Source organism: Dendrobates tinctorius, unplaced genomic scaffold, assembly GCF_039654945.1.
Source record: "Dendrobates tinctorius isolate UK_male_01 unplaced genomic scaffold, ASM3965494v1 ptg000103l, whole genome shotgun sequence".
NCBI classification, from domain to species: Eukaryota; Metazoa; Chordata; class Amphibia; order Anura; family Dendrobatidae; genus Dendrobates; species Dendrobates tinctorius.
Window position 1 is genome coordinate 44487430 of NW_027361771.1, and position 26042 is coordinate 44513471.

General features: G+C 45.7%; 1 protein-coding gene across 2 annotated transcripts in view; it reads left to right on the forward strand.

Annotated features, from left to right (window-relative positions):
* LOC141100096 (NACHT, LRR and PYD domains-containing protein 3-like) overlaps positions 1-26042 on the forward strand; it is a 157788-nt gene that overhangs the window by 118426 nt on the left and 13320 nt on the right. Inside the window, exons 7-8 of one of the 2 annotated variants that reach the window (XM_073588311.1) lie at positions 21797-21964; positions 22137-22307. The exons of the other annotated variant lie outside the window; for it this stretch is intronic. Of the exons in view, the coding sequence (XP_073444412.1) occupies positions 21797-21964; positions 22137-22307 (339 nt within the window). The remainder of the gene's footprint in view (positions 1-21796; positions 21965-22136; positions 22308-26042) is intronic. 2 annotated transcript variants of the gene reach the window in all.

Here is a 26042-nt window from a genome sequence, read left to right on the forward strand (position 1 = left end):
AGGGTGCTCGGTACCCTTTCCAGGTGTTCACCGACCATAAAAACTTGGTCTATCTCCAAACCACCCAGCGGTTAAATTCTCGCCAAGCCTGATGGTCTCTCTTCTTCTCCCGGTTCCACTTCACCCTACATTTCCTTTCCGGTGAGAATGTCTGGGTCGATGCGCTCTCTCGCTCTGTGGTGTCAGCGGAGGAGGAGAAGGAGCCTCAGTTAATTGTACCATCTGAGAGGCTGAGGACAGTGGCTCCTGTTGCCCTTGAGTCTGTACCTCTGGGCAAGACTTTTGTCCCTGCCCATTTGCGTCCGGAGGTCCTCTCTTAGGCTCACGCGTCCAGGGTGGGTGGACACTTTGGTACTAAGCGGACAGTTGAGCTTTTGGCGAGGATGTACTGGTGGCCGCATATGGCCCGTGATGTCAGACTATATTCAGGCATGCATCTCCTGCGCCAAGAATAAGTCTTCCCGGCAATGACCCACTGGGTTACTTTACCCCTTACCGGTGGCGGACAGGCCCTGGGAGATGTTTGGCATTGACTTTGTGGTGGGTCTACCCAAGTCCAGTGGCAGCACAGTTATTTGGGTCGTCACCGACCATTTTTCTAAAATGGTGCACTTGGTGTCTCTCTTGCGGCTACCTTCTGCACGGGGCCTAGCAGTGTTGTTCATTAAACACGTTTTCCGGTTACATGGCATGCCAGACAAGATTGTCAGTAACCGGGGTCCCCAGTTTGCATCTTGGTTCTGGAGAGAGCTCTGTCGCTTGCTCAGTATTGAGCTGAATCTCTCCTCAGCCTATGATCCCGAGACGAATGGGTTGGTAGAGAGGACCAACCAGACCCTGGTCACATATCTCCGACATTTTGTCTCGGCCAGGCAGGATGACTGGACATCCTTGTTTCCGTGGGCAGAGTTCGTCTTGAACAACACTGTGGCCGATTCCACCGGCCAGACCCCATTCCTCCTTAACTACGGCCAACATCCTCATGTCCCTGTGCTCATGCCCGTGTCTTCCACCGACTCTAGGGTGGCAGCCTGGGCGGTGGAGGCACATGATATTTGGGACCGCACCCGGGCCTCTAAGGAGAGAATGAGGGTCTCCGCGGACGCACACCGGCGTCCTGCTCCAACCTTCTCCCCTGGCGACTTAATGTGGCTCTCTGCCCATAACATCAGGCTGCGAGTCGAGTCCACTAAGTTCGTTCCTCGCTACATTGGTCCCTTTAAGGTCCTCGAGCAGATCAGCTCTGTGGTCTATCGGCTGGCCCTTCCACTACACTTGACTATCTCTGACACCTTCCATGTGTCCCTACTTAAGCCGGTCCACATGTGCCGTTTCTCCGAGTCATCTGCCGCTCCTGGCGCTCTGCTCAGACCAGCTCTGTGGGTTTGGTTGCTGCTGCCACCTCTGGTCCAGCTATAGCAATGCATGCTGTTCAGCAGCGAGCTACTCGTGGGACTAAGTCCTCCTTTCGGTCCACTGAGCATGCCCTTGGGACGATCTCTCATTGTAGATCAGAGGTCACAAGCTCAGGTATTTCTCCAGCTTGGATTGGACCATGAGGAAGGTCAGGAAGGTCCCGGAAGGACGCTGCTATAAAAGGTTTGCATGGCCGCTCGGCCATGCGCTAATGTAGAGAAAGATTTAGACCATGTGGAGTGAGTGTTGTATGCATGTATGAATGTCTCTGGTGAATGACTCATTGGAAACCCCTACCCTTGGGACGCACGTGTTGTGTAACCTAGCCAGCTAGCGCCCAGGCTGAGGTCCAGGTAGAGTTAGAGTCAGAGACTGGCATCAATATCCACCGGTGGCTTTGTCTGTACGCCACGGTGCACATAGTCTGCACTCCTCTGTGGTCAGCATTCATTAGACGCGTCCGCAGGTGCGATGCCGCACGCTCAGTAGGTCTAGAGTTACTCAGACCTCATGTCCTTGGGGCTGAGTTCTGTGACCACATACTGAGCGCTCTCTTGCCGAGTGCTGTGAGTTTAACAGGCTTCTGCATTTATGTTCAGCGGTAGTGCAGCTCTGTGTCGTAACAGAGTTCGCTTCTGTTCACACTGGGTGATGTTAACCCATGTGTGACCGCTTTATACTTCCGCCATTACTAAGCAGCAGTTTACCACCCCTGCACGGTGGACCCCAGGCTGCGAACGCACCTTACTAATATTTTATTATTTGGCACGTTCCACTAGCCCTAACACCCCTAGCTCCCTATATAGTACGATAGTCCACCCCACAACCTCCTATATAGTATGACAGCCTTCCTAACAGCCCCCTGTCTAGTATGATAGTCCACCCCACAGCCCCTATATAGTATAATGGTCTACCCCATGGTATGTTGGTACCCCAACAGCCCCCTATATAATATGATGTCCTCCACAGCCCCTATGTAAGGTTCGGCCAGGGTGGTAGTCGTGGTTGAGGACTTCTGCTCCAACAGACCCTGGCCTCCCCTCACATGAAAATAGTATCCCTTAGTCAGCATACCTGTGTCTCCAGGTCCAGCTTCGTCAGGTTCTCCTCTGTGCCACTGAAAGCAGTCTGCAGACGATTTAGCAAGAATTGAGACACAGTCCATATCAACTTAAAACTGAACATCTTTACTGTTTCCATTTCTCAGCACATCCAAGTATTTCACAGCATTAATTACAGGCTTCACATTGTACATATCTTCCTCTTTCCCTGTGCTTTCCTCTCTGACACACAGCACATACTCGGGATGGACTGTCTCATACGGTTCCTCAGTGTCCTCCCTGGCCAATTCTGCTACGGTTAGGCGTCCTTTAGTCTGTTTCACCCCAGACACTAGAACTTCAGCCCCTGACATCAGCTGCCACATGGTGAGTGACCTGCCCTCCTGTACTGTTGTCTTCTCCTGCAGTACTTCCTATGGCCTCCAGTATATTACGGGGACCAACCGTCACTGCCTGTATCACAGCATTCTCTCCGCTTACACTCACTTTGGTAGGAGATTCCCTCAGCCATTTCACCCCGGATCTGAAGGCATCAGCCCATGCGATGAGTTGCCACATCTTGGAGTCTCCTGTGCACCTCACTGCTGTAGCCCACTGTAGTCCTGTCTTGTGGTTTTCCTGGCCTGTGTTACAGATGGTTGGGCTCTCACTTAGCATAACGTTGCGTGGTCTCTTCAACAACTCCTGGGCACTAAGGCCCATGCAGGAGCTATGGGCACCCAGGCCCCGACTGAGCTACAGCAGATAACCCCTCCTATGTTTTTAACTGTTAACTATATACACTGTGAGATTCCTATCTAAACCAGTGTAAACTAAAATGCCCCCATCTAGTGGCCAAATTTAGGTACTACACTTTCCCTATGCAAACTATGTACATAGAAGCAACAGTAAATACATACAACATAGGAAATTTTACAGTATCACAAATCAGCAATAAAACATTACGTCAAATAGAGCATATGGTAAGAAGCAAGGACATAATACATCCTTTTACACCTACAGTTGTGGCCAAAAGTATTGACACCCCTGCAATTCTGTCAGAAAATACTCAGTTTCTTCCTGAAAATGATTGCAAACACAAATTCTTTGGTATTATTATCTTCATTTAATTTGTCTTAAATGAAAAAGCACAAAAAGAATTGTCCTAAAGCCAAATTTGATATAATTCCACACCAAACATAAAAAAGAGGGTGGACGAAAGTATTGGCACTGTTCGAAAAATCATGTGATGCTTCTCTAATTTGTGTAATTAACAGCACCTGTAACTTACCTGTGGCACCTAACAGGTGTTGGCAATAACTAAATCACACTTGCAGCCAGTTGACATGGATTAAAGTTGACTCAACCTCTGTCCTGTGTCCTTGTGTGTACCACATTGAGCATGGAGAAAAGAAATAAGACCAAAGAACTGTCTGAGGACTTGAGAAACCAAATTGTGAGGAAGCATGAGCAATCTCAAGGCTACAAGTCCATCTCCAAAGACCTGAATGTTCCTGTGTCTACCGTGCGCAGTGTCATGAAGAAGTTTAAAGCCCATGGCACTGTGGGTAACCTCCCTAGATGTGGACGGAAAAGAAAAATTGACAAGAGATTTCAAGGCAAGATTGTGCGGATATTGGATAAAGAATCTCGACTAATATCCAAACAAGTTCAAGCTGCCCTCCAGTCCGAGGGTACAACAGTGTTAACCCGTACTATCCGTCGGCGTCTGAATGAAAAGGGACCCAGGAAGACCCCACTTCTTACCCCGAGACATAAAAAAGCCAGGCTGGAGTTTGCCAAAACTTACCTGAAAAAGCCTAAAACGTTTTGGAAGAATGTTCTCTGGTCAGATGAGACAAAAGTAGAGATTTTTGGGCAAAGGCATCAACATAGAGTTTACAGGAGAAAAAAAGAGGCATTCAAAGAAAAGAACACGGTCCCTACAGTCAAACATGGCAGAGGTTCCCTGATATTTTGGGGTTTCTTTGCTGCCTCTGGCACTGGACTGCTTGACCGTGTGCATGGCATTATGAAGTCTGAAGACTACCAACAAATTTTGCAGCATAATGTAGTGCCCAGTGTGAGAAAGCTGGGTCTCCCTCAGAGGTCATGAGTCTTCCAGCAGGACAATGACCCAAAACACACTTCAAAAAGCACTAGAAAATGGTTTGAGAGAAAGCATTGGAGACTTCTAAGGTGACCAGCAATGAGTGCAGACCTGAATCCCATAGAACACCTGTGGAGAGATCTAAAAATGGCAGTTTGGAGAAGGCACCCTTCAAATATCAGGGACCTGGAGCAGTTTGCCAAAGAAGAATGGTCTAAAATTCCAGCAGAGCATTGTAAGAAACTCATTGATGGTTACCGGAAGCGGTTGGTCGCAGTTATTTTTGGCTAAAGGTTGTGCAACCAAGTATTAGGCTGAGGGTGCTAATACTTTTGTCTGGCCCATTTTTGGAGTTTTGTGTGAAATGATCAATGTTTTGCTTTTTGCTTCATTCTCTTTTGTGTTTTTTCATTTAAGACAAATTAAATGAAGATAATAATACCAAAGAATTTGTGTTTGCAATCATTTTCAGGAAGAAACTGAGTATTATCTGACAGAATTGCAGGGGTGTCAATACTTTTGGCCACAACTGTATATAGTATGATGGTCCCAACAGCTCACTATATAGTATAAAACAATAGGGGGAAAATAGTGGGGAAAAAAGTCAGCTCACCATCTGTTGCAGCACCTTGCCGGATGAAGTAACATTGCCCGGAGTCTTCTCAGTCTTGGACGTCAGCAAAATAGAAAAAGGTAGGGGTTGAAACCTCCAGTGATGAAATTAAGAAGGAAAGTTATCTTTTTTGTAAAAAAATATGAAATAAACTTTTATTCGGTACAACCTGGGATGAACAACCATCCGTGTATTTTTTAATGTAAGACTGTACCGAATAAAAGTTTTTTTCTTACAAAAAAGATAACTTTCCTTCTTGATTTCATGGCCCCAATATAGCATGATGCTCCACCCAACAGACCTTTATATAGTATGATGGTCCTCCCCACAGCACCCTATATAGAATGATGGTTCCCCACTGGCCCCCCCTAAATAAAAAAAACCTTATTCTCACTTAATCCAGACACCTCATACTTTACAGCCTCTGTCTACTTTTCTATCTGGTCTCGCAGTGGACGCTGGAGCATGATGCAGTAACATCATCGTATCATCGACGTACCCTAGGTGGCACCGGCCTCTGTCAGGTCTAAGTCTAGAAAGTGAGTGATGAGTTAGAGTAAGTGACGGAGTAGGTGGGTCTGTGCTCCGTCACAACTGTTAACAGTATCAGTGTCCTGAGGATGCCAATTCTGTTAGCAGTGTAGCACATAATGCAACCTACAGTTGGACAGGCCCTTCTGGCATTTGCCAGAATTGCCAGATGGCCAGTCTGGCCCTGATACTTGCAATAGCTATCTCTAGAGTCAGAAGGAGGATTGTCTAAATCCGTGGAATCCACAGACCCTGAGATTGCCATGACAGTTGGAGAATTTTGAGAAAACCTCCTTGTGGGGATATTTTTCGGTAGCAGAGACAGGGAAAATGGTCCAAGTCGATTTTAAGATGGATGGTGCAAAATACAGGGATATTCTTGAGCAAATCCTGGTTCACATTCCAACAAGACAATGACCCAAAGCATACTGCTAAAGCAACACTCGAGTGGTTAAAGGGGAAACGTGTAAATAATTTGGAGTGACCTAGTCGAAGCCCAGACCTTAATCCAATTGTGAATCTGTGGTCACACTTGAAGATTGCTGATCACCAGAGAAAACATCTAAGGCCGGGGTCACACTAACCGATGCAAAATACGGTCCGTACTTTACATGCGTAATACGGATGAATGACCCCTAAATAGTGCTCCGTATGTTATCCGTAAGCAAGGTGTGGTCGCGTATTTTGCGCATGTCAGCATCCGTATGTAATACGTATGTAATCCGTATGGCATCCGTATGGCGAGATTTTCTCGCAGGCTTGCAAAATGGACATTTAACAGTTTTGAGGCCTGCTAACTATTTAAATCATGAGCCTGCACCCTATTTATTGGTTCAGGAACAGGTGGCTGCCTCCATTCTGTCCATTTGTGACCTTGCCTTCACTAGGTGTGCTGGTGTTGTATGTGCAACATGGCAGACAGTCTGAGTTTCAACACAACTGAGCAGGTTCTCTTCAACTGGCTTTTGTCACGCCGCTTTGGTCAACCGTACCCAGTGATAGTGGATCCGCGGAGGAGGAGACGCATGTGGGTCCATCCACTTTTGAGACAACAACTCACAAGAGGTCATTTTCACCGCCTCTATTCTTCTCTGCGGGAGCATCCGGAAAAATTCTAGCAATACTGTCGCATGAGCCTTGCAACATTTGATCGACTCTTGGAGACAGTGCGCCCTGGGATATCCTTTCAGGACACAAGGATGCGCAAAGCTATATCTGCAGAGGAGCGACTTCTACTCACATTACGGTATGTACTACACAACCACATTCTCTATGTTCATGATGTGTTGCCCAAAGTATGTATTTTTTGCTTCTTGGACTAAGTTTAATGCCCTCATCTTATTCCAGATATATTTAAACTTACAGACCAGAATGTTATGTGTAATATGTACTGAATATCACTTAGTCATTGTGCGACCAAATATATGTGTTAGTAGATCTGAATTATTAACAAGTTTGGTATGTATGTACCTGGTTTTTAGTTAATTTGTGTATTCTAAAATGTTACATTTCTGTTGTTTTTCAGCTTCCTAACCACTGGCCTGTCTTATGCCGCCCTACACCATGAGTTTCTCATTGGAAGATCTACCATTTCTGGCATAGTCAGGTCGACATGTAGTGAAATATGGTCAAGACTACATCAACTCGTCATGCCCGAGCCCAGGATGGAAGACTGGTTGAGGATATCAAGGGACTTTGAGGAGGAATGCCAGTTTCCTAATTGTATTGGGGCCCTTGATGGCAAACATATCCGGGTGCGTAAGCTGCCGAACTCTGGCTCCCAATTCTTCAATTATAAACAATGCTTTTCTGTTGTATTGTTGGCTCTGGCCGGCCCTCAATACAAGTTTATAATTGTTGACATTGGGGCCTATGGAAGGACGGGAGACTCTAGAGTCTTCAATTCTTCCATTATGGGTCGGCGGCTACGCACCAACTAGTTGGATCTACCACCACAATGCCACCTACTAGGCTCCACTCAAGAATCAGTCCCTTATGTCCTTGTGGCAGATGATGCATTTCAGTTAATGCGCAATGTCATGAGGCCATATCCCCGGCGCAACCTGGACCACCGGCGCAGAATTTTTAACTTGCGCCTACCACGTGCTCGGCAACTAGTGGAGTGTTCCTTTGGCATTCTTTGTGCCAAATGGCGGGTCTGCCATTCAGCTGAGTGAACAAAATGTTAATGAAGTTGTTAAAGCCTGTGTGGTTCTTCATAACTTCACCAGGATACATGATTGTTCCTCCTCTGCTGGTGTTGTGCGTGGGTCGGACAATGTGCGTAGGGCGAGACCATCTATCAACCCTCAACATAGACCGCTGTCTGGGCTCAAAGTGCGTGATATTTTCACAAATTACTTTATGTCACCTGAGGGGGAAACTTCTTGGCAAGAGCATGCTGTGTCTATGTTATAATTATTTGGTTTATGTCTGTCTAAATATATATATTTAAACCCCTTATGATTCTATGCTGACACCTTTTTTTAGAATTGAGACAGAGATGTAAAATGTAGTAGACAATTGTTTACTTTAGCCTTTTTTTTTTTTTTTTTGAAGCAAAACATATTATTGCCATATGAGAAATGTGGCAATGGGCCAAAGTGGCCCTTGTGCAGATGTGAAAATTGGGTACAATTAACATTTTCGGACATATAAAGCAACCAAAATACCATTAGGCAATAACAAAATGGCAATATTATAAATTTTGGTACGTCGGGGGAGGAGAAGGCGGAAGACCAGCCTGTGTTTGCTGCTGGCTACTTTGCCCAACTTGGCCAACGCCCTGTGTGGGGGCATACTGTTGCCCATGATGTGGATAGTGTACTGCCTCCTGGGATTGTGCTTGGTACTGGCCAGAGTGATACTGGAGAGGGGCCTCTTGTTGGGACTGGTAGGCCCGAGTCTAATACCCACAAATATAGCCATGTCGTCCCCAACCAGGCTGGGACCAGCCTCCAACACTGGGTGGGAACAAGTGGCCATATTGGTGAGGTTGGCTAGAGCCAGACATATGTGGCTGCTGTTGGAAAGGTTGGGTAGGGGGAGGAAGGGGGTGAGGTGTAGGCCCACGTATTTGAGGATCTTCAGAGCCTGCTTGAGCAAGCATGTGAGTGGGGTGTCTAAGGCGCATTAGATTTCTGGGTGAAAGCTGCCACCTCTCCAGATATTCAAATAACTCATATGGGGTATTGGGGTATTTGCTTGCATCAACCAGGATCTGAAAACATCCTCGAATACGGAGCCTCACATCACGGGAAAGGGCACGAAGATAAAGGGCCAGGCTGCGTGAGTATGCCTCCTCGCCATCATCATTATTGACTCTAGCCAGATAGTTCAGTACCTCTGTGTCCACATTGGTATGGGTATCTTGGGCAGGGATATGGCGCCTTCTTCTTCCTCGCCGGGATGGTCCAGCAGGCTGTGGGGATCCCCGGATCTGGCCAGTTGGGCTGCTGCTCTTGTTGCCCTGCTCCTCCTGTATGGCTGATGGTGCAGCACCAGACGATCCTGCTTGTGGATGTGGTCCTGGTGGTGGGGTTTGTGGCGCAGGCACTGGGTTTTCCTGAGAGGAATCTTCACCCATGCTTCTTGGAGGGGGAGAAGATGGGCCAGCCACCTCATCCCCTACAGACTCAGGATCTATGATGGGCTCGGTATCTGAGCCAGTTCCTCTCTCCGTAAGGTTGGACTGTGTTCTGTTATGAAATAGAACAGAGCCAAAAATAAATCAATTTTTTTGGCCCTGTAAAGTATCTGTGTAATGTGGTGTGAGGTATCTACTTACGGTCTCAGATCCAGAATAGGAGCGAGGAAGGAGAGGCGGTCATAATAGATGTATTTCCTCTTTATGTGGCCCGCATCACCACTCCTGGACCGCTGCTGACGTTCCCGCCTGTATTGGTCGTGGATGCTGCGCCAGCGTCTCATCACATCTTCCACTGCAATGTGACAGGAAATATTCTCAATTTCACATATTTGATAGGTCAAATTTGCTACCAGTAGCCTAGGCATGTGGCATTCTGGGGTGTGCTTTCTACCCAGGGTGGCATATATAATTGGGGCATCCAGGCCAGATACACAGGGGCACAATAGTTCATGTATCAAGTAACTACACTTAATAACTTGGTTGGCTAGGAGGATGAGGAGCTTGTGGCCTGTGCCAAATGATGGCAGTGTAAAACCATGGGTCACATCAAAATCTACCCGCCTCATGAGGAAAAAAGTACAAGCACAGGAAGTTGGGGGGGCTGATTCTAAATGCATTTTTTGAAGTGAGGTAATTTTAAACAGTTTTTAGGTTGTACTTACTTAGTTGCTGCTGCTCCTCAAGTGGCCGATCACCAAAATCGTGGAACATCTGGCGACATATGTGCCTCCATGACTCCTCCTTTCTTGCCCGGTTGGCATAATGGACATCACGTTGGTCCCATATTTCTGGCCGCTCCTGCACTAAGACAATCAGCATCTCCACATTAAGAAAATATGGTGCATGACGCTGCAGGACTCTGTGGAGGCGTACTTCCTGGATGTCTGGAGCGCTTTTTGAGCTCATTTGCATGTCTAAGCTTCCTGATGATGGATTGGCCCATTTCCTGTCACCTGCCAAAAGACCTGCGTATTTCTCGTGGTCCGTGTGTAATCCGTTTTTTTGCGCACCCATAGACTTGCATTGGCGTACCACGGGCGTAGTACGCTGATAATCGCAGCATGCTGTGATTGGAACGGACCGTAGAATACGGGCGAGAATTATACAGCTGTTGGGAGCTGCCCCATAGAGAATCATTTGTCCGTGTGTAATGTGTGCTCATGCAAATTGTCTCTTCAGAGAGGAAGAGGACTAGAACTCTAGTGCCACCGATTGGATGTAGCAATCCTAAAAGTCAATGTTGACCCTTTAACGAGCCTAGTTACATGACTTAGGATAAAAGCCAAGCCAGAATCTCCATTTGCAGACACCGTGTTTTTTTTTTTGTTTTTTTTTTAAAACCATTCAGGTTAGTTATAAACAACTCAATATAAGCTCATCAACTTAAACGTCGTTGTTTCAACTCTCATCATCATGGTTCATATTTATTTTAGTATAACAAACCAAGGGTATACACAAAAGACATCCTGAACATCAATAAACATCACTAAAATTCACTGATATTTGATCAGGTGCTTCCATTTTTTAAAATCTTTCAAAATCTTACCACTCAAGGTCAAGTCTCTCAGTCGCCAAAAATTTAACTTACGCTCTATGCGCAATCCACACTCCTCCCAGCTCTCCTTACCTTCCAAGTCCTTATTAAATAATACTCCCAGCACTTTGATAGCACCCTCCTCACACTTTACCCCCTCCATTTTAACCCTGTCATCCCCAAAACATTTAAAACTACATTTATTCCAATTCACTCTAAAGCCAGATGCACCACAGAAAAACTCCAGAAGCAACTTAACCCTACTCATAGACGCAACACTTTCACTCACAGCCACAACATCATCCATATATCCAAGAACTTTCACATGCTTCCCACCACTCCCAGGTACCAACAAACCTCGCATCATTTTATCACGTCTCACCAAGCACAACAAAGGTGCTATCACACATACAAACAAGACAGGGGACATGGGACACCCCTGCCTTACTCCAGACTTAATATTCACTTTCTCACTCAACCACCCATTAACAAGAAACTCACTTGACACACAATCATACAAAGACATTATCCCATTCACAAATTTTTGAGGAAATCCCATTCTATCCAGAACTTTAAACAAAAACAAATGCGAGACCCTATCAAACGCTTTCTCAAAATCAATTGACAGAACCATACACTTCCGTTTTCTTCCCATGCAGTCTCCAATCAAATCCCTTAATAACTATAAGTTATCACTCATACTTCTTCCAGGCACAGCACACACTTGATCCTCATCCACAACACTACCAATCACCTCACGCATACGATTCGCCAACAATTTGCTATAGATTTTGTAATCTGCGTTCAGCAATGTTATAGGTCTCCAATTCTCTAAACACTTTCTCTCACCTTTCTTATGCACAAGCACAACCACCCCCTCTTTCATTGATTCACACAACTTACCACTCTCCCACATATACTTACATATCTCAGTCAAATCAGCACCCAGAAAATCCCACGCCTTCACATAGAATTCTACCGGCAATCCGTCTTTACCTGGAGTCTTATTCTTTTTAGCACTCTTCATCACATTTTCTACTTCTTCCATAATTACATCCTCACAGGGCTGCCACTAGGAATTTCGGGGCCCCATACTGGCAAAATTTATGGGGCCCCCCCTTGAGACTCTGCCCAGGCTCCACCCCCAGTTCCACCTCCACCCTAGCTCCTCCTTCACCATGCGAGCCTTCCAAAATCCCTGATCACCGGGGCCCCATACAGGTGTAATGCCTGTCATGCCCTGATGGCGGCCCTGTACAATACCATTATTGGCTATGTAAAACAAAATCCGCTGTGCACATGCTGCGGATTTTTCTGCGCGGAATTAAAAGAAGCAGCATGTCACTTCTTTTGGGCGGTTTTGCTGCAGTTTTCCACCTGCTCCATTCTTGAAATCCGCAGGGAAAAAACGCACAAAAACTGCAGTAAATCCGCACAAAATATGCACTAAATCAGCAGGAAAAATGCTGGTCATTTGACCTGCGGATTTAGTAAAATCTGTGCAGAAAAATCCGCAGCAGAATCCGCACCATGTGCACATAGCATTATACAGTCAGAATTCAAAAACTCTTTAGGCTATGTTCCCACGGTCAGTAAACGTTGTATAATACCAGAACAGGGAGGGCACCATCAGGAAAAACAAACCAAATATATCAGGGATCCAACCGCTGTATGTCAAAAAGTAGATCCAAATAGAAAATAAAGAAAGCAAAGTAGACATACACACATGCATGGATCACCCTTATAAAGTTAATTTTTAGTACATATAGATGTGCAGAAAAACACCACAAATGATAAAAACATTTAAAATATATGCAGGTGTCACCAAACGTGACCTGTATATAAGGGAGCGGCTAGACGGTACTGGGCAATATATAAATGTACAACAATATTCAATAAAAGTTCAGTATTCTATGTAGCATGCCAGGGCAACAAGTATATCATAAACACATATATTCAGTGTATTTGTTGTGGCCAATGAAATCCTCCGAATTTCAAATAACTCTACAATCAAAAAAGTCTTATGCATAAACAAGAAATACTGATGATATTACAACAAGCCACCTTATAAATAACAAACAGCCATGTTAGCAATAGGATTGGCATCTAATAAAAACCAGATACAAGCGGATAGTATGTTAATCAAAAGCCCAAGACAACAGAAAAGGCCACTTTGCAATACCCTTTTCTTAAGATAAGCCACCCTTGCTACTAGCAGAACAAAGACATGCTCACTGAACATGACGAACCATAATGAATGCCCTGGTCCCAGGAACGGGATGCCACTCTTGTTACCCGACACATTTCGTCACTAACGTGACTTCATCAGGAGTGGAAGAAGTCACTTTTCATAAGAAAAGGGTATTATCATTGACCCTAGTATTTCTAGTAACCCCTTTTTTTCTACTCTAACTTTAACCCTATTTACAAAGCGGCCTTTTCTATTGTCTTGGGCTTTTGATTAACATACTAACCGCTTGTATTTGGTTTTTATTAGGTGCCAATCTAAAATCTAATTTTATTTTCGCAAAAATTATCTTTTCACCCCCAATGTTTGTTTTTCCCCAAGTGTAACATGAGAAATTGGACCCTAACAGTAGTTGTGCAATTTGTCCTGAGTAGGCTGATACCCCATGTAGGACTACAGGCTGAGCTGCAGGTGGAGACAGTCAACATGCTGGTACTGTGCATGTGCAGCAGAGTCTGTGCTGATGGAAAGGATAGGACTACGGGCTGAGCTGCAGGTGGAGACAGTCAACATGCTGGTACTGTCTGTGCATGTGCAGCACAGTCTGTGCTGACAGAAAGGATAGGACTACGGGCTGAGCTGCAGGTGGAGACAGTCAACGTGCTCGTACTGGTCTGCACAGTCTGTGATAACTAAAAGGAAAGGACTACAGGCTGAGCTGCAGGTGGAGACAATGTGCCTACTAATCTTGGCACTGGAGATCTGTCCCCCTGGGCCCTGGCTCACCCCATCAGCCGGGCCTCCTGGGTCTCCCCATCATCAGCCCCCTCAGACCCCCCATGAACAGCCAGGCCCCCCCATCATCAGCTGGGCCCCTTGGTCCCCCAGACCCCCCCACGGACAGCCGGGCCCCTGGGTGACCCCCCCCATCAGCTGGGCCTCTGGGTGCCCCAGACCCCTCCACAGACAGCCGGGCGGGCCCCTGGGTCCCCCCCCATCAGCTGGGCCCCTGGGTCCCCACCATCAGCTGGGCCCCTGGGTCCCCCAGGCCCCCCCCCACGGACACCCAGGTGGGCCCATGGGTGACCCCCCACAGACAGCCGGGCGGGCCCCTGGGTGACCCCCCAACGGACAGCCGGGTAAGCCCCTGGGTCCCCACCATCAGCTGGGCCCCTGGGTCCCCCAGGCCCCCCCCACAGACAGCCAGGTGGGCCCCTGGGTGACCACCCACGGACAGCCGGGTGAGCCCCTGGGTGACCACCCACGGACAGCTGTGCCCCTGGGTCCCCCCCATCATTAGTTGGACCCCTGGGTCCCCCAGGCCCCCCTCACAAACAGCAGGGTGGGCCCCTGGGTGACCCCCCACGGACAGCCAGGCAGGCCCCTGGGTCCCCCACCATCAGCCGGGCCCCTTGGTCCCCACAGGATCCCCAATGTCCCCCATGATAAGACACAACCAGCCCCCCCGGGCCCCCAGACTCCCCCCCATGATCAGACACAACAGCCCCCCCGGGCCCCCAGAGACTCCCCACAACAACCGGCCCCCGGCTCCGGGGCCCCCAGAGACCCCCCCCCCCATGTTTGGACTGAGACAACAGGTCCTCGGCTCCCAATGTCCCCATCCCCATGATCAGCAAGCTGCAGCCAGACATACAGACATAAAAAGAATTCACTTACCTGCTCGCTGGCTGTCCACAGCACCGTCAGACCGTGACCCGTCCCAGGGACCTGACATCATCTGCTCTGCTGCAGGCCTGCAGCCGCTCCCACGCCGATGCCACGTGCACACCGCTCTTCAGCTTTCTCAGGAATGAGGAAGTGAAGAGGCAGCGTGTGACGTCACATCACATGGTGAGCCGGGGGCGGTGCTGGAGTGACCATCCAACCATGGTGCACTGGGGAGGGGAGGAGGAGCCAAGCGCTGGCCGTCTGTCACAGACTGAGTGAACTGTGAATGTAACACAGGCAGAGCAGGCTGAGGGGGGAGAATGGGGGGGGCCGAACCGCTGAAATAATTGTAAGGGGGGCCCGGCCGGGACCCGAGCGGCGAGCGCGGACCAGGCTGCAACGCCCAGCTTGCTCAGTTACTGCCGCGGCCGCTGGGCCCGGGAGGGCCCCCCTGATCACCGGGGCCCCATACAGGTGTAATGCCTGTCATGCCCTGATGGCGGCCCTGCATCCTCATTCAAAATATCACATTCTCCACTATCCAACTTGTTCTCTAACCCATTCAGCACTTCTGAAACAAGACCAGAATCAATCCATTTTTTATCATATAACTTGCTATAGAACCTATTCACCTCCTTTATCACATTCTCACCTGACACACACAAACCATTCCTATCCAGGATTTTATCCATATCAGCCTTTCTCCCATTCATTTTCTTAAAAAAGAACCTCGTGCACTTTTCATCTTTCTCAAGATGTTCTATTTTGGTGCGATAGATGATTTCTTTCCCTTTTTCATCCATAACACTCTTTAATTCACTCTTTGTCTCAGCCAGCAGATCAGACACATCCATGCCACTTTCTCCACACTTCCTTAACCAGTCTAAGCGCCTGTTTAAATCATTAAATCTACTCCGATAAATAGCAGCTTTTTTATAGCCCCACTTTTTGAAAAATTTTTTGCAACACACCTTAACCCAGTCCCACCATTCCAGTACACACGCAAAATCCCTCTTACATACTCTCCACTCTTTATACTTTATTTTTAATTCATTCATCACATCCTCATCTTCTAACAATCTTACATTCAGCTTCCAAACCCCACCCCCATACACACGGTCATCAATCGCACTAAACACACCTCTCAAACACTCATGATCAGAAAAAGGTACAGCATTTTGTTCAAAATTCATACACAACATATTTTGGAAAACAACATTTTATCTATCCTGGATGCAATACCACCCCTATCAGCATGGTATGTTGGCGGTGGTGGGATGCCAAATTTCAGAGCAGCAGCATCTAGAAGGGAAAAATCAGAAATAAGATTGGATAACTTTTTACCAGTTATGTCACAATTCCCTTCTGTGGTGCAATTAAAGTCTCCAACTAAAACTGTAGGCATTTTGCCCGGAAGAAACAAACTTAATTTTTCCAAAAGAGCCAGACGCTCCTTTTTCCTGTCGTGTCCTGATGGACAGTACACATTAATAATTCTAGCCCGCCACCCCCTATAGCTAACATGTGCAATTATGCATCTACCCACTTCTACCACCGTGTAGCTATCTAAACTAATCTCCCTGTTACCCATTAATATCCCTACATCATCGTTCCTATTAACACATGAGCCAGACCATACATGCTGTCCGTAAGGCCAGTCCTTATCGCTTGGAGCGTCCACAATTCCACATTCCTGAAGACAAAAGATGTGAGCATTCATCTGTTTAATATAATCTAGAACGATTGCCCTCCTGAATTTGGATCTAATTTGCCTGACATTCAGGGACGCAATGCCCCAACCAGCTTGGGGAGCCATAACATGACTGTGTTATTTACATGACGACAAACACGCCACTTCCTCTTCAGCCGTTTTCGTCTTCCATCTGGAACTGCAACTCCTTGAATCTGTTTACGTCTGCGGGAATGCCTAAAAAAGCATTGGTGTCAGGAGAGAAGACATTCTGAGGGTAACTACGTTCACTCACCGGACTTAAACCAACTTCACCGGGGTCTGCCCAATCCGTTCTGGGCTTCTTACAGGAATTTCCAGGCTTCTCATCCTCAGAGGACCTCGCAAGAGTGAAGTCACCTTGATCTCCACAACTGGCCAACTCCTCCTCAGTAGCAAACCAAGATACACTGGGGGTATTGCCAAGAGTACTCTCCAACTCCCCCTCCCCACAGACATCAGACTGAAGAGGGAGCTCACATTCAACATCAGTAGCTTCCAAAACTGCCACCTCTTGGCTGGGAGACTCCGTTTGGGGCAGGGCCTCCTCATGTGCCTCCATGATTTCAGGTTCCTCAATATGTTCCGAGTCTGAAACCTGTGGAATGTCAACAACAGCAGCAGGGGGTGCAGCTGCCCCACCTGAGACCTCAGCATAAGACCTAGGACTGATCCTGGCCTTACAGTCCCGATACTTATGGCCCTCCTCACCACAAGCATTACACATAACAGGATTTGTGCAGCCTTTTGCCATATGGCCAGAAGCATTGCAATTCCTGCAAGTTGGCATCTCCTTGCAACTATCCTGGGTATGCCCGAAATTTTTACACCTCCTGCAATACATCGGGGCATCTGGAAAGAACAAAAAAACAGTATTTTTCCCAATTGAAAAATTAAGAGGGGGGTAATGGATGCCTCCCGGGCCTTGGGGATCCATACCAAATCTCACAAAAAATTTGTACTTCCCAGTCCAGAGCCCTTCTCCATTCAGGACCCTGTGGGAGTACTGAACATAAATGCAATGTCTTTTCAAAAATAAAGCAATGTCCTCCAGGGAAACAAAAGGGTTGTGCATGAATACTACAATTGGGATATCTCCCTTAGAGTACAGCACAGTAAAGGTAAGACCTTCCAGCAAAGGATTTGCCACTCCATTTTTCAGGGCAGTAAACAAATTCTGGCAAGCCGCCATAGAAGATAGCACCAGTACATACCTGCCTTCTCTCCTAAACTCCTGCAGGCATATTATATCGGACTTCCGAATCTTCAGGATGTCATAAAACACCATGTTGACCAAATATCCCAGGGAAAAATGCAACTTCTTATCTTCAGCGATGTCAATCCTGAATCCATTTTTGACCCGGCTATCACCGGTCCCAGAGAACTGAAGTCGGACTCCCATCGTCCACAGCTCCAAGGATTTCCTACAAGAAACCTCCTGGCTATCTCCCAAAAGCAGCGACCGGCTTAAGCCACCGAAGTGGCGATGCCGGAAGGCCAAGAGACAACACTCAAGGTATTCAGGACACTCTGCACCTCATCAGTGCAAAGTGGGAGATCTGGTTTGCCTGTGAGAGAGGCGTCTGACCAATATCCAAGAAGTATAATTTCTCCTTGCGGAGAATGACATGCTAAGCATGTCTAGGTGAGGAGACTTAAAGCCGCAATGCTCCTCTGGAAAATATGCTAATTATGCAAATTGTCTCTTCAGAGAGGAAGAGGACTAGAACTCTAGTGCCACCTATTGGAGGTAGCAGTCCTAAAAGTCAATGTTGACCCTTTAACGAGCCTAGTTACATGACTTAGGATAAAAGCCAAGCCAGAATCTCCATTTGCAGACACTGTGTTTCAGGGTACTGTCCTCATCAGTGCAAAGTGGGAGATCTGGTTTGGCTGTGAGAGAGGCGTCTGACCGATATCCAAGAAGTATCATTTCTCCTTCGGGAGAATGACATGCTAAGCATGTAGAGGTGAGGAAACTTAAAGCCGCAATGCTCCTCTGGGAAATATGCTAATTATGCAAATTGTCTCTTCAGAGAGGAAGAGGACTAGAACTCTAGTGCCACCTATTGGAGGTAGCAATCCTAAAAGTCAATGTTGACCCTTTAACGAGCCTAGTTACATGACTTAGGATAAAAGCCAAGCCAGATGTGTGCTTTTAACGCCTCTCACTCGTCTGTATTCCTCTCTAGTTTGACCCCGGCCTAACTTGAAGGAGCTGGAGCAGTTTTGCCTTGGGGAATTGGCAAAAATCCCAGTAGCAAAATATGGAAAACTCATAGATACTTATCCAAAGCGACTTGTAGCTATAATTGCAGCAAAAGGAGGGTCTACGAAGCACTGACTTTTGGGAGGTGAATAGTTATCACACTGAAGTTTTCAGTTTATTGTGTCCTATTTGTTGTCTGCTTCACAATGAAAAGAAAACCAAATGTTCACAGTTGTAGGCACGTTGTTTATATGAACTGATGCAAACCCTCAAAAAAAAGCAGTGAAGTTCCAGGTAGTGAGGTAGCAAAACACAAAAAATAACAGTGGGGTGAATACTTTTGCAAGCCACTGTAAGTATAAGTGCTCATACCCATTTGCGAGAAATACGGACGAGTGCAAACCGATAAAAAAATCAGATTGCACTCGGACCAATGTTATTCAATGGGTGACAGCTCATCTGCGATTTTTTTTTTCTCAGCTGCAATTGGACTGAGAAAAAAAATTGCAGCATGCTGCGTTTTGCCGTGTATCTCGGACGAGACATGCCAATGCAAATCAATGGGTGCGAGAAACAAAATCGCACAGCACTCACACCATGCTAGTGCTGTCCAATATTTACGTGTCCTTTGAAAAGTCGGCAATTCATGTGCGGCTACACTAAAATCACACTGACAACTTACAAAAGAATAGATATATGCACATAGAATACATATATACACTCACTGGCCACTTTATTAGGTACACCATGCTAGTAACGGGTTGGACCCCCTTTTGCCTTCAGAACTGCCTCAATTCTTCATGGCAGAGATTCAACAAGGTGCTGGAAGCATTCCTCAGAGATTTTGGACCATATTGACATGATGGCATCACACAGTTGGCGCAGATTTGTCGGCTGCACATCCCTGATGCGAATCTCCCGTTCCACCACATCCCAAAGATGCTCTATTGGATTGAGATCTGGTGACTGAGGAGGCCATTTGAGTACAGTGAACTCATTGTCATGTTCAAGAAACCAATCTGAGATGATTCGAGCTTTATGACATGGCGCATTATCCTGCTGAAAGTAGCCATCAGATGTTGGGTACATTGTGGTCATAAAGGGATGGACATGGTCAGCAACAATACTCAGGTAGGCTGTGGCGTTGCAACGATGCTCAATTGGTACCAAGGGGCCCAAAGAGTGCCAAGAAAAAATTCCCCACACCATGACACCACCACCACCAGCCTGAACCGTTGATACAAGGCAGGATGGATCCATGCTTTCATGTTGTTTACGCCAAATTCTGACCCTACCATCCGAATGTCGCAGCAGAAATCGAGACTCATCAGACCAGGCAACGTTTTTCCAATCTTCTACTGTCCAATTTCGATGAGCTTGTGCAAATTGTAGCCTCAGTTTCCTGTTCTTAGCTGAGAGGAGTGGTACCCAGTGTGGTCTTCTGCTGCTGTAGCCCATCTGCCTCAAAGTTCGACGCACTGTGCGTTCAGAGATGCTCTTCTGCCTACCTTGGTTGTAACGGGTGGCAATTTGAGTCACTGTTGCCTTTCTATCAGCTCGAACCAGTCTGCCCATTCTCCTCTGACCTCTGGCATCAACAAGGCATTTACGGCAACAGAACTGCCGCTCACTGGATTTTTTTTCTTTTACGGACCATTCTCTGTAAATGCTAGAGATGGTTGTGCGTGAAAACCCCAGTAGATCAACAGTTTCTGAAATACTCAGACCAGCCCTTCTGGCACCAACAATCAGGCCACGTTCAAAGGCACTCAAATCACCTTTCTTCCCCATACTGATGCTCGGTTTGAACTGCAGGAGATTGTCTTGACCATGTCTACATGCCTAAATGCACTGAGTTGCCGCCATGTGATTGGCTGATTAGAAATTAAGTCTTAACACACAGTTGGACAGGTGTACCTAATAAAGTGGCCAGTGAGTGTATATATATATATATATATATATATATAGAGAGAGAGAGAGAGAGAGAGAGAGATGTCAGTGACAAATACAATTAGCATAGTGTGTGTGCAAAATTCTGGACATGTATTTAACTAATAAATGATTATTTCACGGAAAAAAAAATGGTGTGAAGTCCCTCTATAATTAATAACCAGCAATGGCTATGCAGACAGCTGAGGGCTGATGTTAGCGCTGGCATATGGCGCTGGCATATGGGGTAATAGTTGGGGAGTTGATGTCACTTTTCAGTTGATGTCAATAAGACGCCCCTGTTACTAACCCCATATAGTCAAATTGTAAAGAAAACACAGACACCCATTAAAAAAATCCTTTATTTGAAATAAACACACATACTCCTTTATTGTTCTTATTTAAACTGAACTTACAAACACACCTAATCCATGCAAAGCCCTCATTCTCCTGTAATAAATATAAAATAATAAACCAACAATATACCATACCTGTCCATCATTCTGTCCCACGTCGTAATCCATATCTGGGGGATATACAGCTTGCAACCAGGATGGTGCTAAAATGCGACCGCCCCAGCTGCAAACTACTGTTGAATGAATGAGATGCTGCCAGCGCTGACTCAGTGACTAACGGTGACGTTACTGATGCTGCGCTGCCTCACAGCCTGAACTGCGATGACCACTTGAGCGTGGGAAAATGCCAGTTGATTTTCCCATGCTCCAGAGTTTAGCACGGGTCAAGCTGTGAGGGAGCGCAGCATCACTGACATGACCGCTATTCACTAAAGCTGTTCTCGCAGCCAGGCTGAACTGCTGTGACCTTAAGACTTTAGGAAAATGCCAGGGGATTACCCCTTTAACATTCAAATAATTTGTTCATTTGTTCAGAGCAGCCTATCATGTTCTCTAACGAAAGTAATTTTATGTGTGAGAGGGTGTGTGTGTGTGTGTACTCCCTCAAGATGGCTGGACTGTAAATACACACCTGTACTTTGTATCTTCCCCACCTCATTGTAGATTGTAAGCTCTCACGAGCAGGGTCGTCTTATTTTGCTTTAATTATTGTATTGTTAACATTGTTACTTATGACTGTTGTGTTTGAAACTGTTAAACTGTAAAGCGCCACTGAATATGTTGGCGCTATTATTATTATAAAGAGAAAATTGTTTTTTTTCCAGGTTTAATGAATCTTTTCTGCCAACACCATTATGCAATGATCTACACATGCTTGTAAGAAGCCAGTCCTTGACTAAATTGTGCTTAACATGGAGAGCATTGCTTCCTTCAGGAGTAAAATATCTGTGTGAGGGACTCAGACATCCGAGCTGTACCCTGCAGGAGTTGAGGTGAACTTTTCATATTATGTACTAATCAGGGTTGCCAATCGTTGAGAAATTAGAGGGCATCCGTATAAACAGGGGCCTTTCTACTGCCACAAACATTGTATAATTTTTGGGATATCATACTGTACCAAGTAAAGATATTCAAAATATTCAATGATATTCCATCCTGTCACAGCTTAGCTGGTTGCCGACTGGTTCCATCATCATGTGAAGATCTAAGTTCTGTTATTAGCACAAACCACAGTCTTAAAAAAATGGACCTGTCGTGTAATTTCCTTGGAGACTCTGGAGTAAAATTTCTTTGTGAGGGACTCAAACATCCAGGCTGTACCCTGCAGAAACTAAGGTGAGGAGGATGCTATGATTGAAACAATATTTACTGCATGTCAGTGGGGGAAGGTCTAGAATAAAAAAAATATTTTTGATGACATTCACAATTTCTCAACTTGGACTATTAAGTCAAGAATCATCAAGCTAAATTGCCCATATTCTATAAGACATTACGGACGTTCCAATTCTTAAGTCCAAATAATTAGTTGATGGGTTAGTGTTGTGTTGTGTGTTTAGGCTGAGTTCACACGTGGCGGTTTTTTCGCATTTCCGCGGCGGTTTTAACCGTGCGATTTTGCCGCGAAAACACGAAAAATAAGCATCCCATGCATTCCTATGGGAATCCGCAATGCTGTGCTAATGCTGCGGTTTTTACCGTGGCGGAATCGCTTTGCGGTAAAAAAACGCAGCATGCTCATTAATTTTGCAGAATCGCGGCGATCCCGCACCCATAGGAATGCATTGTTCTGCTTACTTTCCACATGTGGCTGTGCACACCATGCGAAAAGTAAGCAGAACATTTGCGGATGGTACCCACGGTCCGGAGGAGAGGAGACTGTCCTCCGGGCTTTGGGTACCATATCCCTGTAAAAATAGAATTTAAAATAAAAAATATTGTTATTCTCACCTTCCGACGTCCCGTGCAGCCTTCCCGCCTCTATCAACGCTCCCAGTCCCAGTAAGCCTTTGAGAGCGATGACGTCCGTTCTCGCGGGATCGCGAAGTCTTGCGGTCATTCGCGCGACGTCATCGCGAATGACCGCGAGACGTCTCGATCCTGCAAGAATGGACGTCATCGCGGTAATTTTTGCAAAAGATTACTGGGACCGGGAGCGTAGAGAGAGGCGGGAAGGCTGCGCGGGATGTCAGAAGGTGAGAATAGCAATATTTTTTTTTTATTATTATTTTTTACATCCTATCTCTTACTATTGATTGCGCATAGGCGGCCTCAATAGTAAAAAGTTGGTCACACTTGTCAAACACTATGTTTGACGAGTGTGACCAACCTGTCAATCAATTCTCCAAGCGATGCTACATATAGCTTGGAAAAAGCTAGCAATTCTTCAAGCTAATAACGCTTGCAAAATGCTAGTTTTTCTGCGGGAAAATCGCGGGAATTTACAATGCGATTTTCCAGCGGAATAAAATTCGGAATTCTCGAGGTAATTTCCGCGTGAGTTCCGCTACGTGTGAACCCAGCCTTATAGTTATATGAGATTATACATTTTGTTTTATTAGTAAAGTTTGATCTTGGATCATCAAAGTTTTGAATGATGTTTCTAGAATGTCTGTAACCCAGAGCTGGGCAAAGCTCATCTTGTGGGCCACATTTGGCCCTCTGGCTCTTCCAGTTTGACTTTGATGGAATGGTCTGCGGGTGTCATGTGCATTTGGAGAGCCCCTGATGTACCTAAACTATTGAAAGTCCCCACAAGTGACCCCATTTTGGAAACTAGACCCCCCAAGGAACTTATTTAGATATGTGGTGAGAACTTTGTGAGCGCCGCTGATCGCTGTGACGTACTATCCCGTCCCTGGGAATTAAGTCCCAGGGCACATGGACGGGATAGTACGTCACATGGCAGAAAGGGGTTAATGGTGAAGCCAGGACATGTTGTACATGCATTTCTCCTTGAAAGCTTGAGAAATATGGGTCCTTTGAGACATTGTTCAGAAGAACAGCGCACTTTGATTAAAAAGTTGATTTGGAGAGGGTAAAACGTGTAAAGACGTGCAGACAATGATAAACTGTTCAGCTAAAATGATCTCCAATGCTTTAAAATGGAAAGCCAAACCAGAAAGACTTGGAAGAAAACAGAAGACTACCATTCAAGTGGATGGAAGAAGAGCCAAATTGGCAAAGACTCAGCCAATAGAGACTGGCGAACAGTAGCATGAACTGTTCGGGCACAGACACCAAACACAGATTTCAACCAGGAAGTCCATGTTACTGTTCATGTTCGGCCCTCTGAACACTGGGTGTTTGTTGCGCTGTCATGCAAATGACAGCGCGGCAAACACCACTTCTGACCAGCGGTAAAATCATCACCGCCAGTCAGACATCCACGGTTTCCACACTGTCAAATGACAGCGTGAGCCCGCAGCTGTGATCGGAGGTATAAAGTTTACCTATGGTCACTGGTGTCAGCTGAAGGGCCTACTGCTCTCTTTAATTATGCACAATATTAAGTGATACAATTAATATAAAATAATTATAATTAATATGAGAACATTAATTTTGAGCTGAATTAATTTCAGCCTATTGGTTCTGCACTCCACTGCAGTCATGGTCTCTCATGTGGCCTCTTGGGAAAAAGAATTTCCAACCCCTGCTCTAACCAATACTTTGATATACTAGTGGTGAATAAATAGCACAAAATTGGTATGATATTTTAGTAGCAAGATTTGTTGAAAGAGGACCTTTATACAGTTAGGTTAATTAAAGAGGACCTGTTGCAAGTGAGAAATGGGCAGTATTTATTGCTAATTTATTCCCGCTGTTAAGATAGAATAGAATGTTAGCGTTGGAAAACACCACAAGGGTCATCGTGTCCAACCCCCTGCTCAATGCAGGATTCACTAAACCATCTCAGACAGATGTCTGTTCAGCCTCTGTTGGAAGATTTCCATTGAAGGGGAACTCACCATCTCTCATGACATCCTGCTCCACTCATTGGTTACCTTCACTGTTAAAAAGTTTTTTCTAATATCTAATATGTATCTAATCCCTTTCAGTTTCATTCCATTGTTTCTCGTATTACCGTATACAAATGAGAATAAGGATAATCCCTCTACACTGTGACATCCCTTCAGATATTTGTAAACTGCTATTAAGTCTCATCTTCCCCTTCTTTTTTGCAAGCTAAGCATTCCCAGATCCTTTGACTGTTCCTCGTAGGACATACTTTGCAGTCCGCTCACCATCCTGGTAGCTCTTCCCAAACTCAATGTCTTTTTTAAAATATGGTGCCAGAACTGGACACAGTATTTCAAATGAGGCCTGATCAAGGAGGAATGGAGGGGGATAATTACTTCACGTGATCTAAACTCTATGCTTCACTTAATAAATCCTAGAACTGTGCTTGCCTTTTTTGCTGCTGCATCACATTGTTGACTTATGTGCAGTATGTGATCTTTTAGAATACCCAAGACTTTTTCACACATGCTGCTGCTTAGTTCTATTCTTCCCATTCTATAGATGTAATTTTCTTTTTTCTTGCCCAGATGTAGAATCTTGCATTTCTCCCTGTTAAATACCATTCTATTAGTCACTGCCCATTGTTCAAGCTTATCTAGATCCTTCTGAATCTTTTCTCTGTCTTCTCTAGTGTTAGCTATCCCTCCTAGCTTTGCATCATCTGCAAATTAAATTTAGTTTACCTTCAGTTCCCTTATCTAGCTCATTTATAAAAATGTTGAACAACACTGGGGCCAGGACAGAGCCTTGTGGTACCCCACTTGAACCACTTTTTCAACTGGATGTGCAACCATTTATTGCCACTCTTATTGAGTATAATCACAGAGCCAGTTATTAATCCACCTAACTGTAGCCTTGTCAATCCCATACTTGGTCATTTTTTTTCAATAAGGCTAGAAAGATATTCTTTATCAAATGATTTGCTGAAGTCAAGATATACTATATCTACCACATTTCCCTGATCCACCCAGTCAGTGATTCCATCATAGAAAGACATTAGATTAGTCTGGCATGACTTGTTTGCTACAAACCCATGCTGGCTCTGGTTAATTT